This window comes from Augochlora pura, chromosome 5 (genome assembly GCF_028453695.1).
Source record: "Augochlora pura isolate Apur16 chromosome 5, APUR_v2.2.1, whole genome shotgun sequence".
Classification (NCBI taxonomy): Eukaryota; Metazoa; Arthropoda; class Insecta; order Hymenoptera; family Halictidae; genus Augochlora; species Augochlora pura.
In genome coordinates this window covers 8951800-8974301 of record NC_135776.1, presented here as the reverse complement: position 1 = coordinate 8974301, position 22502 = coordinate 8951800, and the positions used below count along the sequence as shown (strand labels likewise).

Sequence of the window (22502 nt, the reverse complement as noted above, 5' to 3'; positions counted from 1 at the left end):
AATTGAAAGATCATAAAGAACATGAAATAAAAATTGAAAATTAAAAGATTATTACAAAGTAAAGTAGAAGTTTATTATAAAAAAATAGCAACTGTAGTCAACGAAGTAGCGACAAAGTTACAAATCAACGTGCACAACACATTCGAAATAAACGTATTTTTTAGACACATTGAATATAATTGCAAAATTCATAGGCAAATAAGAAACATGCGATGTCAGCATACATTTGAATACCTGTTTCCTCATTTTACGAATAATTGCATCATTTTTTTTTAAATCTCAAACAACATATTCATTCCCGATGAGACAAGCATAAATGTTTCCAAATGGTGTTGGTTTAAACGATTACGAAACTATATTTAAAATATACTTTGTTTCGAAAATCATCGAAAGTCTTTCGCAATTCATGCCTGAATGAATCATGTCTGTATGAAAGAAAGAAAAAAAGAGCACACACATACACTGACACACGCGCATACTCGCTGTGCACCTAGTACCGTTTGATCTTTATGAATACTCATACAATGTTAATATAATTCCTGGAACGAACATGCTTTTAAATAGTTCGTACCGCTGCTGTATGCGATTTCACAACGATGCAAAACAATAACGGGAAACAAGAGATTGGCAATGCGAAATGGGAACAATAAAAGGCGGAATGTAAATCAGAAATAATATAGAACGAGTAATAAAAGTAATACCGAACAGATAACAAAAATAGCACCGAATGAGTAATAAAAATTATACCGAATGAGTAATAAAAATTATACCGAATGAGTAATAAAAATTATACCGAATGAGTAATAATAATTATACCGAATGAATGGTAAAAATGATAACGAATGAATAATAAGAATGATGAAGTGTCCAAAGTATATGTATACACGTCATGTAAAAATGTCTACTACGCAAGTATACTCGTCATGAACAAATAGCAACATGTTGTATTTACGATAAATGCACTCGTCATGTAGTAATGGTAGCATTTTCTGTTACGACGAGCAAAATAGAAACATGTTACGACGAAAGTACTCGTCATATAGTGATGGTAGCATTTTCTGTTACGACGAGTATATTTGTCATGAATAGCAATAGTTTGTGTCAAGAATATAATCGTCATGTAGAAATGGCAATACTTCTATTACAACGAGTATACTCGTTATGTAGAAATTTTAATATTTCTATTACGACGAGCATGTTCGTCACGTAGAAATGTTAATATTTCTATTACGACGAATATACTCATCAGGTACAAATGGCAATATTTCTATTACGAGTATACTCGTCATACAGAAATTGCAAGATTTCTAATACAACGAGTATACTCGTCACGTAAAAACGTCTACATTTCCTATTACAAGGAACACACTCGTGAAGAAATAACATTTTCTGTTTTGACGAGTATAGTCACAAAAAACAGATTAATCGGTAAATGAAATGAAAATAAGAATCCACGAGCGAGCGACGCGCGACTTGATACGGAACGAAAAAGATTTCGTTGACCGGTCGCACGTGATTGCATCTGCTGTCAAGACCGTTTGATAAGGCGCATGGTAGCAGCCGTAATACGTGTGCGCGCCACGCTCACATGGAGACCGGCGCGGTAAATAGCCGTTGCACGTTGATGACTACGGGATAACCAACACTTGCGACATCATTCGTGTGTCTCTCCTTGCATTAATACCTGGCCTCTGCAGACTAATTGCGAGAACGGCGGTGTTCGTGTATCGTGTATCATGCGGTGATCGCGCGCGTCCCCCGTGTGTACAGTAAAGTGCTCGGTGGAAATTTCCAAGCGCGATGCGATTCGACGCGAATCCGTGATTATTTTTTTTTCTTCCTCTCATCTATGATCGAGGAGAGACATTCAAACGGGTGTTCGGTTCGTCATTTTTCGACGGCGCGCGGGCGTCCATGATCTCGGCAAACGACGCGCGCGCCTCTTGGGAACACGAATTACTTGTTCATGAATTATGTAACATGTTGATTGTGAACCTTTAATGTGAATTATAGATATTGCTCACGTTTTATGTACAGGAGGAAGTAACATTTATGGAAATTTCGGAAATGAATTTTCATGGGGTTGTAGTCGCGGGTCACGGTAATAAAACGGTTCGCTGTGTACAGTTACTTTGTGCACGACTGCATCGGCGACAATATTTGTTTAAATTGATTAGCGAATTTTCACCGGGAATCGCTTATTAACTTTTATTGCGATGCATTTTAATTACGTGCTATAATTAACGGCGAGGGATCGTGCGATTATTGTTGCATGGTGTTTATTTCTTAATTTTAATGTCGTACGGTTTCGAATGCAAGGTTCGTACAATTCTTCTGCAAACTCTCATGAATTGTTTTGTTAAAATTGGAACAAGAACATTCCTCCCGGTGAACTAATAATACAATTAATATAAATATATGTATAATATAATAATTCGTAATAATACAAACTTTCAATTCCTATGAAGATGCATTTGCATTTTAAAAACTTGCATGTTTCGTTTTCATTACAATTTTTTATCTTGTGTAGACTGAAAATACATTGAACTTAATAATAATTAATTTTTTAATGAAATCCTAATCCTGTTAATAATGTCAACAGATGCGCGAAAGGCATGACTAAAGATAATTTTTAACTGCGAACTAATGTAATGCAAACTCACTCACTGTCTTTTGGAAAATGTAAACGATGTTTCCTTGTTGTTAATTATAGTATTTTCCATTTTGACACGCGTGCCGAAACGCGACGAGTGACACCGAAGACACGTTAATTTGACATTATACAATTCCCTATTAAAAGTCTATTCAGAAGTGTTTGTTTGATCTGTCGTTCAGATTGCTGCGCGCAAAGTAGCTACAATTTACTGCTCTTTCGAAACGTTTGCTAATGATGTTTGCACTTTGGTCTATTGAAAAAGAAAACTTACTTGATTGCCACACTTTAACGATGATTCAGCGATCGTTGAACATGAATCATTTTTCAAGTAGTATTATCCAACGGTACAATTGAAATTTTGCGATCGAAATGCAGAACTATATCCTGGCGCTATTATTACTGGGAAGCTTACGTATAATATTTCGTATAATAGTCATCGGAGGAAGCATAGTGAATACTTCTCGATAGGTCGATTAAATGATAAATCAAGTTTTCCTCATTTAAATTGCATGTCATTAAATCAATTTCATCTCACTTCAATTGCTCCATCAAGCTTCTTCTATTTAAATTATTTACTTGCTAAGACAAGTTTTTCACGTTTAAATTGCTTAACGCTACACCGAGTTTCTTTAATTTAAAGATTTTTCCCATAATTACGGTTCATATCAATCATATTTTACCGATTTACTGACGTCGGGTTTACTCAGGCAATAAATTACATTTCCGTAAAATTCCGACCAAAGAGATTGCAATATCGAAATATTCGAAAGAAATATTTGTAATTATTATATGATATAGTAATCAGTAAGCAAAATATTTGTTGAGATCCTAAGGACACCGTTACAGGACTAAAACTTTATTTCAGGATTACGGTTTCATACCTAACGTTATTCTTGCGCCAAAGTCTTCAACAAACTATGCGCAGTTTTGATGGCAGTATATGGTAGTATACTTAAGAGATAGTCCGTAAAATACTCAAGATGGAAAGTTAGTTTTATGGTTTAGCACCAAGCGATGGTCCTTCGGATTTCTCGATCCCAGATTCCTCGGCCTGCTTAAAATACCGTAAGATTAGATTGTTTCTAAAGGACTTTTGTTCCATGCGGGCGTGTATACCTTTTCAGGTTCAGGTAGTTTAACGTGCCATGAATTTCGGGCTTTCTCCGTCTAAAACGTCGAACCTTTGTCTCGATTCTTATACCTGGCCGCGCGACGTGATTTATTCTTCGTAGACACCTCCATTTAGGTTCTCCATTTCAATATAATTTACGGTAGGAAACGTTTACGCCATTTTCTTGAACGTAAAAGTTCTTGGTATTTTGCAAGTTGGCGTAATTTTAATTATAACTTGTATTCGATATCAATTTTACGTGACTTTACGTGTTTAAATTTTTGTGAAAAGTTTGCACAGTTATAATTTCCACAAAATTCAGGCGCGTGCGTATCTAAATATTGTACGAAATTCAGTCATGTACGCATTTAAAATATTTATAAATCTCAATCACGTATACATGTAAAATATTTGAAAAATTCGATCTTACATAAGATTCGAATATTTACAAAGCTCGATCGTGTACACATTCGAAAGATTTTCCAAATTCAGTCATGTAAACCTTCAAAATGTTTATAAAATTCAGTTATGTAAACCTTTAAAATGTTTATAAAATTCAGTCATGTACACATACAAAATATGGAACAATTCAAACAACTGAATTGAAAGATTCAGTTGTTTACACGTGTGTACAAGACTGAATCATGTACACGTTTAAAATATTAAAAAATCTCAAACGCGTGCACGTTTTAAATATTTCCAAAATCCAGTCACGTTTTATAGTGAAAGTTTTGTTCAAAATTGTATCACGTACGTAGACAACAATCTTGCGTGTTCGCTAAATTTGAGATTAAAGGTTTGACAACGTATCTTGATTATTGGTCAAGGATTCGCGTCTGTAAATTATCGGATTACGTAAAGCTCCTGATGTCGTAACGTCTGCACAGCCACTTGGCGTTTTCGGGTGAACAATGTATTGTTCGAACGTTCATTGTAGAGTTACAGTAATCACCCCGGCAATCAACTCTAATCCGGCTAGGATTTACGTTATTCGCAGGTATCGCAGTGTACGGTGAAGCCTTAAATCACCGTTATACAGGAACTCGGTGGATAGATAACGTTGATGCGTATATAATACGATTCGTTCTGCTTGTATCAACGATTTCCTCGTGGTAAATGTAACTGCAGAAGCATTGCAGAATGCTAGCAGATAGCAATGCGAAATAGCATGCTGTTTCGTAGACTTGTATAGATTATTACTACTTATTTGTGAAGACATAGATATATGTCTACAAATTACTTATTTTGCATTTTATAGAATATTTCTTTGTATTTTTTGTAAAGTTACTTATTTGTACATTTTGTAAAGTTACTTTTCTTTATGTAATGTTACTTATTTGTACTTTATATAAAATTTCAATATCAAGTGCTGAATAATATAATTTAGTTCCAATAATATAATTTATTAATTATGATATAATTTCATTTTTTACGAAAATGTACGGATTTTATCGTTCATTTAAAATACGGATAACATTCATATGATACCATCAAACATGACCTATTATACCCATACATTCCTTAAGTCATCAAAGAGCCGAGCTCGCCTCTCATTAGTCTCTATTTTTCATCAATAACTTGTAAATGAAGCCGCGTATTGAATTTCCATTATTTGCGACACCTTATGTAATCATAATCTTTTATGATATATTTAATCATGTTTGAAATCATTTCAACATGATCTCTATTATTTTAAAGATATTACATGCTATGTGCCATTGCAAGAATGGGGTTAAGATGGATAGGTTGAGACATACTGTCCCAGTTTCGGCGAGTTAGCTAGACCAACTACTATAGTTATAAAAAAAATTACAAATTTCAGTATATATTTGTGTCTTAAAATATTAAAAAGAGGAGTAACAAAAATTCGCTAATACTAATAAATAAAATCGCTATAAATCACCTTGACTGAAAATGATCTTAATAATAAATTTGGTGAATCAATAATACGCGTGTTAATAAACATTATAATCCTGTTTCTTCTCATAAGAAAAATGTGACCTACGCCCCTATAATTCCGACATCGTTACACGTAAGATCTCCATCGAATCGTAATCCAGATTATTAACAAGCCGTTCGTTTTCTGTTACAGAATGCAGCTACCGCGAAGACGAAGGAGATATCCGCGACGTCGACGACGAATAATTCCGGCAACGGCGCAGCCGGTAACAACGGCGGACACGCGCCCCTTCGCCGCAGCTACACTTCTCTGGTAACCACTTTGATCGAGCAGCATCGTAAACTGGACCGGAGCGCGAGCGAGCCAACCTCTCGCTACAAAACCGAGTTGTGCCGACCATTTGAGGAAAGCGGTACCTGCAAATATGGCGACAAGTGTCAGTTCGCGCACGGCTACAGTGAATTGCGGAATCTCGCCCGCCATCCGAAATACAAGACCGAGCTGTGCCGTACGTTCCACACGATCGGTTTCTGTCCGTACGGACCGCGGTGCCATTTCATTCACAACTTCGAGGAGGCGCGGATCCACAATCAAAAAGTGAGCGCACAGCTCGGCTCGACACAGCCCAACATCATGGGCCTGAACCCGTTGTTGAGCGCGGCGGCGGCCGCGGCGGGCAACAACTGCAACGGCTCGAATGTGAACCTCACCGTGAACAGTGTCAGTCTACTCGAGCAGATCGTGGCGTCCCCACAAGTCGCCGCGGCCGCGGCGGCGGCGACGCCCAGCCTGATGCGGACCAACTCGTTGAGCCTGTGTAACAACAACAGCCACAACAGCAACAACAACACATACAACCCACCGTTGCTCAGAACGAACTCGCTAAGCCTGACGACCACTCAGCACCACCACCATCACCATCACCATCACCATCATCAGAACGGCACGACGGGCGTCAGCTCGGTGATCGGCGCCACCAGGCCGAAGCCGTTGAATCTGAGCCCGACGTTCTCGCTCGGCAGCACGGGGGACTCGATCTCGCCGTCCTCGAGCCTCAGCCAGTCGCCGACGAACTCGATGGCCAGCTTCTTCAGCGACGATTGCAGTCAACAACCGTCCCTCAGCCTGCCCACGACGGCGTTCAGCTTCGGCCAGGACTTCGGGCTGCTCGCGACGAGGCAGAGCCCCAGTCCCCGGACGAACAGCATGTGCAGTCCTCTGAGCTCCGACGAGCTGACGCCGAGGACGCCGTCGCCGTTGTCGCCAAACGCGGACTCCAGGCTGCCGGTGTTCAACAGGATCAGCAGCACCCTAGCCGATTTCGAGAACTTCAAGATCTAAGGTGCTTCCCGAAACACCCCGAAACCCCAACGTCCTTCGAATCTTTGGTATAACTTTTCAAATTTACTACTTTCCCCGAAGACACACAAACACACATACACACACACAGACGGCTCACGAAGATGGTGAAAGGAAACGAAGGAGACAAAGAGCTTCGGACCCCGAAACACAAGCTAATTTATCAAACTGCAAAAGACAGGAGAATATGTGAGGGAGAGAGAGGACGGACTCTCCCACCGACTCGAGGAAAACTATTCTTTCTTTCGTTCGTTCTATCCTTTTCTTCGTTCACTTTTTACCTTGGGAAACAAACGTGCAGAGATACTGCATTTCTCGCGTGGGACGGGATCATCCTCTCCGACGAACTCGGCTTCTTATTTAAGCGTTTCTTTTCTGTTCGTAGGACACGTTAAACGTTTTATTCTCGTTCTTAAAGCGATCTTAAAGCGATCATCTCTTCCTTTCTACTATCATAATCGTCTTGATTATTATTATTATTATATTATTATATTATATTATTAATATTATTATATTATATATTATTATTATTATTAATATTATTATCATCGCTACAATTTTTATTAATATAATTATTAATAACGTTTATCAGTAATAATAGCTGTCGACAGTAAATATCATCAATTACTTTTAACCGCATCAGTAGCGTCAGTCACTGTCTATCTCTGGCCACCGGAGACCTGTTTTCTTCTCTTTTCTTCTGTAGTTTTAGGTTTAACGTTCATTTAGCGGAAAAGTCGAGATCGTATCAGCCCGGATGTCTCGACCCGCTCGCGTGAGAATCCTCGCGGGACCGTTCGAACGCGGCGTGTAGGAGAAAACGCGCGAAGGAGGGGAGAGACAGAGAAAGAGAGAGAGCGAGAGAGAAAGAGATGCCAGCGGTGGACCGGAAGTCGGTGAAACGAGGGGGGGCGCGCGTCCAAGTTTCTTCCGAATCGTAACTTTCCTCGAGCAAGTTGTTCTTTGATCTCTGTTGGACCCAGACCAAGGTCCCGCGGCCTCTCGTTCCCCCGACGCCCGCGTAGCGTTCGTCGTTCCGCTGCTCGGACATCTATCTGTCTCTTCCTCCCCCCTCCAGAATGGCCTGCGGGGTTGACTCTCGAAGCGTCGTTCGATCCGGGGCAGGTGAAACGTTGCAATATTCCAAAACTCAAGAGTTTCGTTAGTTTCGCGTGTTTTCCTTCCCGAGTCCCTTCGTTCGAGAATAGGAAGGGAAAGGGAAGGGAAAGTTGTCTTGAGAGTGAAAGGGAGGCGGGAGTGCGCGAGTCGCGCGCCTATGAGAGACAGAAATGAAAGCGGGGACGGATTGACAGAGAAGAGAGATAGAGAGAAAAAGGGAGACGGAGAGAAAGAGAGAGAGAGAGAGAGAGGTAGCGTACGGGAGCGGTGACGAAGCGCATGAAACGGATCAAGAATCAAACATCATGCTATGCAAATTAAGTGGCTTAAGAACTCCGATTGTCTTCCAATTTTAGAGAGTGAGTGAAAGTGTGCTTGTGTGCGTGCGTTGTAGTCCGTGGCAGGGGGAAGATGGCGCGAGACGCGGTGGTGAGAGCAGGCGATGTGGCAATGAGCAAAAGGAAGATAATAAGAGAAAGTGGTGCGTTCGCGAGTGTGTGTGTGTATAACATTACGCATGGGAAACGGTCGTGTCCTCCGAGTAAATGAATGAAAGCGTGCTCGTTTAAGGATAAGTTATACGAAGCCGTTAGGTATAATATATATATATATATAATATAAAATATTTTATAGCTGGGGGGGGAGAGTCCATAGGGACTTTCGATCGGATTCGTTTTCGAACGGAAACATTTCTTACGGTTTCAAACAACGATAGACGGACACGTAAACACACAGAGACAGAGACACACGCACGATTGTTTTGTTTTTTTTTCTTTCCTTCTGTACTTTGTTTTATTTTTTCTTCTGTTTTACGGAAAGGATATACGGAGGAATTTCGAAAAAAAAAGAGAAACGATGTTGCTCTCGGACACGTGACCGCGCGGTGTGTGTGTCACTTGTTTCAAATCGTAGGTTTTTTTATCGAGTTTTGATATTTCGAGACAATCGTTGATTTACCCCTATGTTTTTTGAACTGAATTGTCGGTGATAACACGTACAGCTCACCAGGGAGCTCCTGGTTCTGTTCTTATTTTCTTTTGTTTTCGATGCCGCCAACATCTCCCAGAGGCACGTTCGTAAAGTTCATTCCTCTTTTCTTTTTTTACGGTTCTTCCGACGCGGAGAACGGCAAGAACTTTGATATATGACCCCTTCCAGAGTGTTCTTTTCATTTTCCAAATTCGCGGATGGAAGAACAGACTTGGTCCAGGCGCCGACGGGTCCAAAATATATAAAAAAAAAACCAACTTCTCCGGAGAGGTATTTAAGGCATTTTTACCAAAAAATCTCGACAATTTTAATAACGCAACAAAAAACCAGGATAAGTAGATGTAGAGATATCGATGTGGCTTCCTCGTAGTGCCTTAAACCCGGGCCTCGATTAGCAGATAGATGACGAGCATGAATGGTTATAAAGCGAGGCTGAGAGAATATAGGTGAGTGCTGCGAGCGTGTGTAATGCGAGAGAATAAGTATTTTGTATGCGTGAATGTATGAATGTGTGCATGCGTGAGAGAAAGAGAGAGAGAGAGAGAGAGGGAGAAGAGTAAAAGTGGTCCATCAATTTCGTAGTATACAGTACATGGACGTATGTATACGCACATATTATTCTCTCCCGTTAAAAAAATGTGATATGTAACTACTGCAATAGAAATATAAACTATTATTAAAAAAAAATATTCTATTATAGGAAGTGAACAAGAGGGAGGAAAAGGAGAGTGAAGGGAGGAGAGAATGCGGAAAGCGCGTGGATCTCAGGATCGAGCGAAAGAGAGAGTGAATGAGAGCAATGAGGCGGCGTTATTTTAAGAGTGCTTCCGGTTTCGCGGAAGAGATCACTAAACGTTTCGGGAGACGAATTCGGATACGGCCGGATGTCTTCTCGTGACTTGGAGAACAAAAAGTGACGAGAGCTGTAGCACCATCGATCGGGGCCGATCGATACTAAATTCGAACGCGGATAGATGGATCTTTTGGCCCGTGAAACTCTTACTTCCGCTTGCGCGCGCCGTCTCTCCGAGAATTTGTTGAGACAGAGTTGATAGAAAAGATTGAAAAATAAAAAAAGAATACAAACAAAATAATATGAAAGTGCCTAAATGACGTGGTTTCTTAAAATCGAATACATTTTGTATATATCGCCACCACACATTTCTTATGCTAAACAAAAAATGTTTTTGTTTAATTTATACTTGAAAGCAAATGTTATTATAGTTTTAGTTTATTATTATTATTCTATTATTATTATTATTATTATTAATAATAATTATTATTAACTATTATTATTATTATATTATTATTATTATTATTATTATTATATTCGCAACACTATACGCCTCAGTCGCATCTGAAGTAGTCTATGCTGCTTCAACGAACAGCACGGCATCCATTTAAATATTCTCACCATTTATACTATTTATCTGGTCAATTGTTTCTTTTTTTCTACTACTATTTTTTTTGTTTTTTTTTTCTCTCCCACACTTGCAACGATTAAATCAGTTAACACGAGTGCTCATGTAGTCGGTTGCTTCGACGATCGTCGTCAAAAACTCCGAACTAACGTCAATTAGTCCCGTGTCTTATCCGATAACCGCCGTCACTTTTGCGGCTTTATAGATATATAAATATATATATTTATATATACATACACAAACATTATATTATTGCTATTAATATTAATAATTATCACTATTGCTATTACTACTACTACTACTGCTGCTATTACTACCTTACACTACTACTACCACTACTGCTACTACTGCTATTACTACTGCTACTACCACTACTACTACTACTACAACTGCTACTACTACTACTATTACTCCTACTGCTACTACTACTGTAACTATTGACTATCATTGCTGCTGCTGTTGCTACAATTACTCTGTCACTACCGCTAGTGCTGGCCCAGCATTTACACAGATCGTTGTAATCCCGTCTAGATTCTCTTCGATCACATCATCATTCATTATCGCGATTTTTCTCGGTTGACCCTCCTCACGTGCCCATTCTGTGCATTTACCGACGTATTTCGTATCTACGTTTCCGCATCTTATTGCTTCGTTCGACCGACCACTGGAACCGAGGTGTATGCAACAGTTTTAGAACTCGTTATTTAAGTTATTAAGATTTAACTTGACAATATTTTCTTTCATTTTAGGAGACTTTCAGTGCCATTCAGTGTTCATAAAAGTTACATAATATCGGAAAATTTTAGTTGATTATAAACATTGAAACCACAAGTTGGATTGTATCAATCGCTTTTGTTACTGTTTTGCAATTTACGAAGCTTCGCAAACTTTAGTTTATTTTGTAGATTCTAATAAAAATTGATTTTTTTAGTTAATGGACGCTAACCGTACCGAGCCTTGATCCGATCATTTCATAGAATTCAGAATAAACTCCATCGCTGAATTAGAATATTCATTTTAACAAAACTACAATCATTTCTTATAGTAGTTAATATCGTTGTTTAGTAATGATATTGATACGTTTTCTAGTAATTTAAGAATTTGCTACATTTTCTAATAACTAAAGAATGTGCTACGTTTTCCATTAATTTAAAAATGTACTGCATTCTTTAATAATATAAAAATGTGCAATTCTATAAATGCATTGATATATTACTTCTGGCAGTCGCACGATCGACGAACCATACATTCGGGCAAATAGGTTGAATTTTCTTGGACGGTGTGTCATTACAACATCAACAATTATAGAACAGAAATTGTGGAACCGGTAACGGTACGGGTTAGCATTAAGCTTGGCACTGAAATGGTAAAAAGTCATTCCGCTGTAACACCTGCATACACACGAGCAAATTCGAACCGCCGTCACCGAATAGAGAAGCAATCGGGATAGAATTGAAATCGCAAACGCCTCCGCGCGGCGACATACACGCGCCTGTCCACGGTGTGGTGTCCGCACCGAAAACTCGAATTCAACAAACCCAGAGAACACGTCGAGGAGAAATCCGAGTCGGGGTTTAATGGCGTTTAACGTTGGCTCGCGCGTCAACCGGGGACCGGGCACCGGGAACGGCACGGTCAGTTGCACGCGTGTCAATTAGAAAATCTCGTATGACGCGCGAAAGGGTCAATCGGAGCGAGACGAGCCCGCGCAAACCTGACAGCCATAAAACCGGACAGGCGCAGAGACGGTTCGAGGGAGACAGCGAACGAGAATGAGAGAGAAAGAGGGAGAGGTAGAGGTGGAGAACATAGTGGCCGAAAGACAGCGAGGCCGAGAGAGAGATAGAGTAGACCGAGAGAGAGAGAGAGAAAAAAGTGACGGAATGAAGAAGTGCGGGAGAGAGAGAAAGAGGTAGAGAAGGCACTATTGCCAGGCGCAGAGAGTGAAAGTCCTGCGAGTTTCTTCTGGCTCGGTCGAGAGGAGTGAAAAGATGCGCGGGTAGGATGGGACGGGCCCTGACGGAGGAGGAGTCACGATTCACGATCGTTGTTGAAAAGCCAGGCGGCCGTTGCACGCTCGTTTGTCGCGTTCGAAGTGAAACGGCTTAAAGACGTTCTCTCGACTCGCGGGCACTACACGGACTAATCCAATCCGCGCGACGACGAAAGAAGTAAACAACAAACAGCGCGCACACTGTTTCGAAAGCGTCCGACGGGATATGCTACCGCTAGTTCCCTCGCGAACGTTTGCTGCTTTCGAGACGTTTCTGTATCCTCGCCGGACCCAATCCCGTCTTTCCACCCTCCCCACCTCGACGGACTGGAACTGGGCTGAACAAGTTTGTGGAAGGTTTCTTGGCTTTCGTGGCTTCGCCGAGCCTCTCGCGCGTTCTTCCGCGCGCTGACCGGGCCGCTCCGGCAGACTTGTTTTTTCGTTTCTTCTTTTGTTCTGATCTTGAGACTTCTTGATAGATATTTAATTTATTGATGCGATCACGGGCGCAACGAGCGAACAGAGAAAACCCCATCGCCTTCGTTTACCGGTTCAAAGCGGTTCGTCGTTTAGTTTTCTGTTCCTCTTTGCCCATAGGCGGCGGAGCTGGTTATGCCGCGACACACGTTCTCCTCCGGCGTAGAAAAGACAGCTTTGGTTTTCGCTAAGATATCGAGTCTCGTTCGTCGTCCGATCGCCGTAGGCAAACACTTCGATTCAGTTTTCTTCTAGCTATCGATATTCGGAACAGTTCGCACGCTTCCTTTGGCTACTCGAGTATTTAATTGTTCTATTTTGATTAGTCGCAGCGTCGTATGCGACCGTATGAGAGAGACAGCGAGCAAGAGAGAAAAATCGAGAGAAAGAGAGAGTGTGCGTGTGCGTTTTTTTTTCTTTTTAGTTGATTAGTGCAATTAATATTATTACGTATTTATTTGAACGGTCATTTTTAAGACGAGATAGATTTTTTTATAGAAAAGCATACATGTTTCCTTAGTTCCCCGACCGCCTACTCCGCTTATGTTTTTCGCCATCGGCAAAGGAGCGTGCACAGTTCTTCGTAGTATCACGGTCGCATTTTGCACGGAGTCCCGCAGACAAAAGCCAGGAAATTTTCATTCAAACAACATTCTTATATTAGGTGCCACACAGAGAAAGAAATAGAGAGAGAGAGAGGGAGTGGGAGAGAGTGAGAGAGAGTTTATTCGACGGGAAACGCAAGTGGTGCGAGAATAAGAAACCTACTCATTACAAGAATTTTCCCGATCACGAGAAAGAAAAATGAAAACGTGCGCGCGAGGGGGCTTTCGTCGTTAGCACCGAAACGCGACGCTGATTTCGTACCCTCGTGTTATAGACTTGACAACTTATACATATAATATAATATTAATAAATAATATACTTTACGTTACGTCTCTTTTTTTAATTTAATATATTTATTTTTTCAATCAAGTATTTATATATTTATACAATATTTTATACAAACGTTCTTCACAGATACACGCTGATTAAATGTAACAGACACGTTACAACGATATATAACAAACGTGACAGGTCGATCTCTTGGCTCTCAGAGGAAAAAAACAATCCCGATCATTCTAATGCAACCCTTCGCAATCCCCCCGTATTTTTCTTCTTTTTTTTTATTGTTTTTTTTTCCTTCTGTATTTTTCTTCCATTTCTCCGAGACCAACCAACCAACCAACCAACAAACAAACCAATCAACCAAGTTTATATAGTTTCTCTCCCCTTTTTGTTGCACGCGCGGGGACCGGGATACCGCCGGTCCCTCCACATCAAAACGTCGAAAGTGTGTATACTTAATTTCTCCTTGTGATACGACGCGACCGCGACATGGTCGTTCGAGAAAGATTTTGCGCGGGAGATCATGTTCGACGAAACAGAGAGAGAGAGAGAGAGAGAGAACGAGAGAGAGAGAGAGAGAGCGTGACAGTTGAAGAGTGAGCGAGAGTGGGAGTGATAGAGAGAACGAATGAGAGACGGAGAAAGATGGAGAGAAATAGAGGGAAAGAGTTGGCGGGAAGAAGTGGGGAGAAAGTTTGCGCAAGAGAGTGAACGAGTGAGTGAGAGAGCATGAGATCGCGGTGGGGAGAGTGAGAAGGGAGGGAGATGTATGCGTGCGTGTGCGTGTGCGTAAACGAGAGAGACAGTAGCGATACGTACTAAGAGAACGAAATGCGATGTAGCGATTTGGGAGCCAATTGATAGGCTGACGAAAGTCGTTCGAACCGGAACACGCGTGTCACGTGGGGTCCCGGCGGAATCTCTTGGACGATTGGAAGCTTGATAATCAGATTTGTTTCGACGACGCGTTCTTTACATTGCATACTATCCCGTCTTTCCGGCTGACAATTTCTTTTAGAATTCAATGATTTTTTTAACGGTGTCGTTTTTCACTGACTGCGCCGGAAGACGAGCTAACCGTTCACGGTGATTCGACGGAGACACGTTGCGTGCGGATCAATTGTAAGCACCACGTGTGCGCACACTGGCGCATGTATCGTAAACGGGACGCGCAGGCTCGAACGACTTCCGTCTAATCCACAATGGGACCACAAAGGTGATAAATGCATTATAGAATTTTGTTAAATTAGAGAAATGGCAAGCCTCGATGAAAAAAAAAAAGAAAAAGAAAGGAAGTAAATCTATGTGCGGCGAAGACGCGAGCGCCACGTCCGGCCGCGCGAGTTTTAAACAGAGTATAAATTTTCTTTTTCGGCGAGAATTTGATTTTTTGTTCGATTCCGGGATATCCGATTTTGATCCTACATATTTTTGCCCGTCGATACAGAGCGGCTCGGACGGACTTTTGCGACGTCTTCGCCGGCAATCTACATTTACCGAACGAACACACATACACGCAAGTCTCATGTACCACGAATGAAAAAATTGTAGTTCGATAAGTATTGCCAACAATACACTATCTATTTATAATACATTTTATTATTACAAAATAATACACGTTGTCTCGAGTGATTTATTATTTATCCTGCTCACCTTGGCTCCTTCCCCATCTCTATAGCTATTAATTATTCGCGGTAACAATGATTAAGTGATTTTATATTATAATCGTTCCTTAGGGGAGGAAAGTATTGATGTTTGTAGTGGGCATATATTTGTTTAAGCGCTTAAATATTAGTGACAAAAGAACAGAATTTTATTTTAAAAACTTGTCTTGAAAAACGGAATAACTAATTATTAGATCAATATAACTCGTACGGTAAAGGGTTAACGCTACTTGTACCGCGATTTTCTGTGTACCTACTTCGACCAAAAGGTGTCTCTTCACACCTTTGCGTTTAAATATAAATAATTGACAAAATTAATAGATTTTAAATTGTCAGGTAAAATGTCACATAAATTGTCACAAAAACTGAATATATGTAAATGTGTTTTAAACATAAAATAGAAATTTTGATTTTTTTTGCGTTTTACGTATTTTGTATTTATTAATTTTTGTTGGAAAGACAACCAAGCACAGTAATATTATTAATTTAATAATAATCAATTAATATATAATTGTATATTAAAAATTTCACAACCTGTGTGGCATAATATGAATAACCGAACGACTGTTGGTTAGTATTGGTCAAATGAAATGTAAGCTGAATTAGTGAAAGAAGATTACTTGGGATTGAAAGCGTTGAAACCAACTTAACTTAGTCTCGTTGTCAATGTGGTGTACGCTCATTGTCCTTCTTGATCGCTTATGAGGTTATTCAACCATGTTAATTTAAATAAAAAAAAGGAAAATTTTTACTTTCCCCAAGCATTGGATCTATAAAATACTGTAATGTAAAACGATTTTTGGAATTCAAAAAAGACAACTGAGTTCTAATAATTTTAATTAAGTTGATTCTAATCATACTAATTACACAACGAATCGACAATTGCAAACAGCATCCAGGAAGTGACCAAGCTGTTAATGTATTAGAATCGGAAGAATCGTTTTGTGGACTTGGAATTGTAGATCAAAGGTAAACTTTTAAAAATGTCGTTTTCAATCAAGAAGAAAAATTTACATAAAGAAGGACATCCTGGAAAACACTAATACTCTATAAGTAATACTAAAGCAAGGTAAAGTATAGTGATAATAAAGTAAGTAATAAAAAGTAATAAAATTATATATAATAAAAGTAATAAAAAGTAAAGTAAGTAATAAATAGTAAAGTAATTTTCCAGATAAAATTTAAAAAACCATGTATTTTGATAGCATTTTTTTACATCGATTCGAACTATGAGAAAACTATTTTTCCGACTTTTCTTTTTGTTAGTAACAAAATTTCTCTGGACATGTAATTTAATAATGACGTATTATTCTACATTTTATTACTTTATTAGCTTTTATTTTCTAAGTTTGAAAATTTTTAAACTCAGTTCTTATGTTCAATAAATAATATAAATTAGAACGTCAATTCCACGTTGTCTACGGTTGACAGACTAATAACAAAAGTATCTTTACGCAAATAAATAAATAAACAAAGTTAAAATATATTAAAACGAACAACTAATTATTGACCTATTCCCGGTTTGATTTAACTAATTACAACCGAATTTGTTCAATTATTCCTTTCGTTGAATTTATACGAAACGAAACGTTTTCTCCATCTGATAACAATGTTATTCGTGTTAGAAGAGGAAAGTTTTCGTGTGACAACATTTCTTATAACGAGAATTCTTACAACGCGTAATACATTATCGCGTAATACATTATCGCATTATACGGAAGTCTGCTGCACGCGGTTCTAACTTCCGAAGCGGCATTCTGTGGATTCTCTTGAACAAAGTAACGTAGATTAACGTAGCTTCATGAATAGGGAAATGTGGTGAAATAATAATTAAAGCAAACGGAGTTCCCTGAAACGTGACAATTTTTGCGGATGTTTTTCAAATTCGGTAAACAGGAGGTAATCCAGACAAGTCGCGTACATGCAATCACAATACCATTCCAGGAATTGTTATTCACTCCTAGAGGCACTTGTTTATGCAATAGAAGATCGAAAAAACTATTTTACAATATCAATTTTTACATAGAAGAATAAGGAATAATTCATGATTTCGTGAAACATATAAACCATCTGGTTCAGAGCATTAATAAATAAATAAATAATTAAAATGAGTAAATAATATATTACATTATATTATTATGCATCGTCAAGTATTGTTATTTAATAATAAAATCACGTAAGTGATGTGTATTTTATTATAGATGCAGGTCAAGTCCGGGTTAGATTCAAATTATATGATTTCGTGTTAAATCTGCAACTAGATAACGCTAAGGTCAGTTGCAGAGTTTTCATATTTTTTAACCCGTTAGATACGTAACATTACATAACTGTAAAATATTGAATTGGCGATACGTAATCAACCGCCATTCGCTGAGCAAGCTACAACACATCTTCGACCTCCTCAGAATTCTCCGACATTTCATGAATACGTTACTGGCACTTCATGTCCCCGATTTCCACATCAAATATTTTCGACCCGTTATTTACTAATATATTGGCAATATTGAAAGTTAGCATATCACGATTGCACAACGCGAAATGTTAAATTCACCGTCGAAAAGTTTCGTTGAAATTATTTATTTTAGAAGCGCGCGTAGCGGTCTCCACATTTTCCTTTTTCTCCGATAAATCGATATTTAAGGGTTATTTTATTATTTATTTAACACGTTGGGCATCGCGTCAGTTAAATATGGGTGACACGAATTTCAGACAAAGAGAAGATCAACCCTTAATACATTTAGCACCGACAAGCAGTCAATAAAATAGTTAAAGCAATGTAATTAATCAAAGCGAAACTAGAAAGTTAATAATTATCATACGGGATGCCAATAAAACTTTTTCGCATTCGAAACGTTCTAGTCAACAAATGTAGTTTGTTCGAATATATTGCACTAAAAATGAATTTTCAAAATTGGTCAGAAATTAGTGTCACCCATATTTTACTGACGCGGTGCTCGTCGTGTGAAATAAATAATAAAATAACCCTTAAATATTGATTTAAAAAAAAAAAAGAAAAATGTAGAGGGGTGTGAAGAGAAATGAAATTCAATTCAAACGAAGTGTACGCAATTAACACATATTATATATTATTTAATAATATTTAATAATATTTTTCAACATTTTTCAGTGATGGTTATAATTAGACCATCATTAGTTCAAATTATCTCTGGTTGATAGAAATTCTAAAAAAGTTAAACTCTAAGAATCAATTATTTTCTGCAATATACAAATAAAGAATTTTGCGTCATTTGGCTATTGGTGATTATTTGCAAAATAAACAATTTTCGTCATGCCAACGAACATGTGTTAAGATGTCTTTAGCAAAAAGATGGCCGAATATTTTGTTGAGTAACTCTGTTTAGTGTCTTCTAGGGTTCTAGGACTGTCGGAGTGTATTTAAAACTTTTAAGAGGCCTATGGCCGGTGGGGATGCTAATTTTAAGGGTCTTCAAGAGTACTCAGGTCGAACATTTGGCGTACATAAGGCACATGTGAGCAGACCCTAGCAGAAAGGACATTGACGTCCTGCGGAGATACCGCCGTTTTTCTTCGTTAACTTCACAGAAATTGCCGTGTTATAAATCTGTAGTGTCACGTGAATGGAAAATGTGTTGTTCCAGAAAATATCGTTTTCCTTTCGAAAATTTACGAGTCTACACTTTCATACAGTGGTGTGGATAATTGAGACGTTTGCTGCACAAATTGATTGACTCCATGAAACAAAAAGTGGAGAAACGTATTGAAACAAGATATATTGTTTTTTAAAATTCCCTTTATAATCCAAATCGAAATAAATAATATAGAATGGATAAGTACAAATATAACTTTTATGTAATGGCCTAGGAAATTTACAAGAAAAAATAGCCAAAGGGTAATTGTTAATAATGTTACCATTTTTATGTTATTGGAAGAGTTAATCGATTTAACAAGTGAAAAAGTCTGGTAAAATACAGAGTCGGAGTTAAAATATACCAACTTAAACTTTATTCTTAATAATTAATTTGATTACACAATATAAGTTAAACTATACCACATTAAACTTCATTCCTAATAATAATTAATTTGACTTCAAACGTACTTGATTTTGTAATAATTAGACTGCGACTGATTAATTTCTTTTACTTAAATTCTGATAAGAGAGCGCTAAAAAATTCACCGTTATCATTCATGGCTTGCTAGAGTATTTAAGTTGCATCATTGCAACGATTTACATTAGAGTACAGAGTTAATCAAAATGACCTTTGAAATAAATTATCTATTATTCAGTGGCCCAAAAATGTTTGTTGTGTAATGGTTAAGTTATGACTATACCAAGTGCTTTGACACTTAAATTTAAACAGCTCAATTATAGACTAAAAGCAACTTTTATATTTTTACGATATCCAAACGAAAATTTAATGAAATATTATAATTGCATACTTCTCTTTTTAATTAGTTCTAACATAAACAAGTATAAATATCATATTTTGTTCAGAATTTTTTAAATGTACAAGATGACTCAGTTAAAAAGGACCACCGACATTGCATGTAAATTGTAATGTAATATAATAAATTTGATTATAATATATATAGTTTTAAAATATATTTTACAATTTTTTAAAATTTTGTAAGTCTAATTATTGTTACGTGTTTTTGATTTACTCTATTTGTAATAAAATTTAGTGAATAACAACATTTTATGTTGACATAAGACTGACCCACGTGAGCGTCGATACAATTTTTCGAGCACTTCTTGCAGCCTGGAAGAAAATGTTAGTAACGAAAATTAATCAGCGACGTATTCCGATATGAAAAGTTTTACGAAAAATGTGTTATTTCAAAAAATCAAGGTCACTTTCACGGTTTTAAATTTTATGGTACATTTTCTACTTTGTACCTTCGTAGTTCGCGTCGAGACGAATTCGACGAGCTGTCTGTAGCATGCCCTTCGTATGACCTTGACGTCGGACAAAGTGAAATCAGTGAAGTCATATATTTTCGTTGAAATTTCACTTCTTTCGACGCCAAGGTCAGCCGAAGGTCATGGTGTAGCAGGACGTTGAATTCGAGTTGACGCGAGCTGCAATGATACAAAATGAAAAGTGTATCATGCACTTTAAAAAAAAATGAAGGTGATGTTTTTGGAACAGAACAATTTTTCTGTCACTCTTTATATTGCAAACTGTAGCTAATCAAAGACTGATTGACTTTTGTTGGGAACATGTTTTTGTCAGACCGTATAAAATACTCATAAAATCGTGATGTACATTTAATTTATATTGTTTAATAATAATATAATAATAATAAAACATTTTACCTTATATTAATATGCATTATTACAATTTATATTAATGTATAGACACAATTACATACGGTATTAAAGTATAAACGCAAACTGCACTAATTTCATGCACAATATTTAATAATAATTATTCATAACAATTAATAATAACTTGAATGTTCGATAATTCAATTGTATCAACATAATAAAAATAACTCCTCGAGCTTAACAACGACGATCGTGAAAAGTAAATTAAAAGAAATTCTCCTCAGAAATATTGTCCATAGATAAAATATTTATAAACAAGAAGACAACGGAGAGTGTTTTGATCGAAACGATGCGTGCGCAAATTGTTGTGTAAACACTATGTTGCCGACAAGAGCGTGAGCAGATATGTTTTATCTCGATATCGTTTTCGCAATCGTTAATAAACATTTGTGCGCTCGACATGCGCTTCATCGTTTCCAAAATTTGAACGTCCGCCGATTCTCGCGTAGGTGACTCTTCAAATGCGAAGTATCGCGAGCAAATATGTTTTGCGGCACAATAGTTATTCAACGTTCCTATTTGAAATTCAAAAGAAAATATTAGTTCGCCGGCGCGAACAGGAAAATAGCGGTAGAAGGTCTCTCCAGTTTGCAGCTTACGTTCGACAGCTCTGCTTTTGTATCGTTTCAGATTATAAACTGCCGCTCTGATAAGTATCCCGGTAATTTATGCGTCTGCACGGTAACAGCACGCGACCGTTAATGAAACAAGGGGAGCAATAAAACCTAACAATTGTAATATTGTCTTCCGAAATGAACCAATTACAATTACGGCTTTTTATCGGATAACTTATCGGAGTGACCGTGTTGCAATTTGGATATCTGACTTATCGACGTCGATTAATTATGCACGTTTCGATTGGAATTTATTATTTATCTGGCTCGTAATCTCGAGTATAAACAAATTTGCTGCAATGGCGATGCAACACGAGAGTTGCGGTTTTCGGTTGTTCTAACTATTTTACAATCATTTTGTAAATGTTATAATTAGAGATTGAAATCAATTTTGTTTATTTTTGAACAAGCCCTTAAAAGTATTTTTGTTTAAATGAAATTAAATCGTATTAAGAGGAATGTTGCCTTTGATTAGCTATTTCAAAAGGGTTTGTATTAGATATGAGAATAATAAAATTGTTATGAAAGTAATTTATTTTTTATTCCACGAAATTGTGGATCTTGTATAATATTGGAGAAATTGTTTTTTAATATTATTGCTATGTAAATAGTAATCTGAATATTAATATAATATTCATATAAATATAAATATTACTATGAAGTCATGAATAAATATGAATATGTTAAGCACATTTAAAGTGGCGAATAAAAATAAAGTTATGAATAAGCATGAATTTATTATATATTATTTGACGTTGAGAATAAATATAAATTGTGCGAGTATTAAATGTGAGTACATTAAACTATAAGTTTGTTAAATATACAAGAAGTTATGTATCTTAAATATGCTTAAAATTACAAGTATATTAAATATACCTAAAGTTTTAAATATATTAAATATACCTATAGTTATAAATATATTAGGTATATCTAAAGCTATAAATATATAAAACATATCAAACACCGTTTTGCATATTTACGTATGTTTTTCTGATGTTTACA

General features: G+C 37.5%; 1 protein-coding gene across 1 annotated transcript in view; it reads left to right on the top strand.

Annotated features, from left to right (window-relative positions):
* The window catches only part of Tis11 (Tis11 zinc finger protein), a 52230-nt gene extending 36693 nt beyond the window's left edge, over positions 1-15537 (top strand). The window contains exon 2 of the mRNA XM_078181901.1: positions 5860-15537. Coding sequence (XP_078038027.1) covers positions 5860-7008 — 1149 coding nt within the window. The 3' untranslated portion in view covers positions 7009-15537. The remainder of the gene's footprint in view (positions 1-5859) is intronic.
* The last annotated feature ends 6965 nt before the right edge of the window (positions 15538-22502 follow it).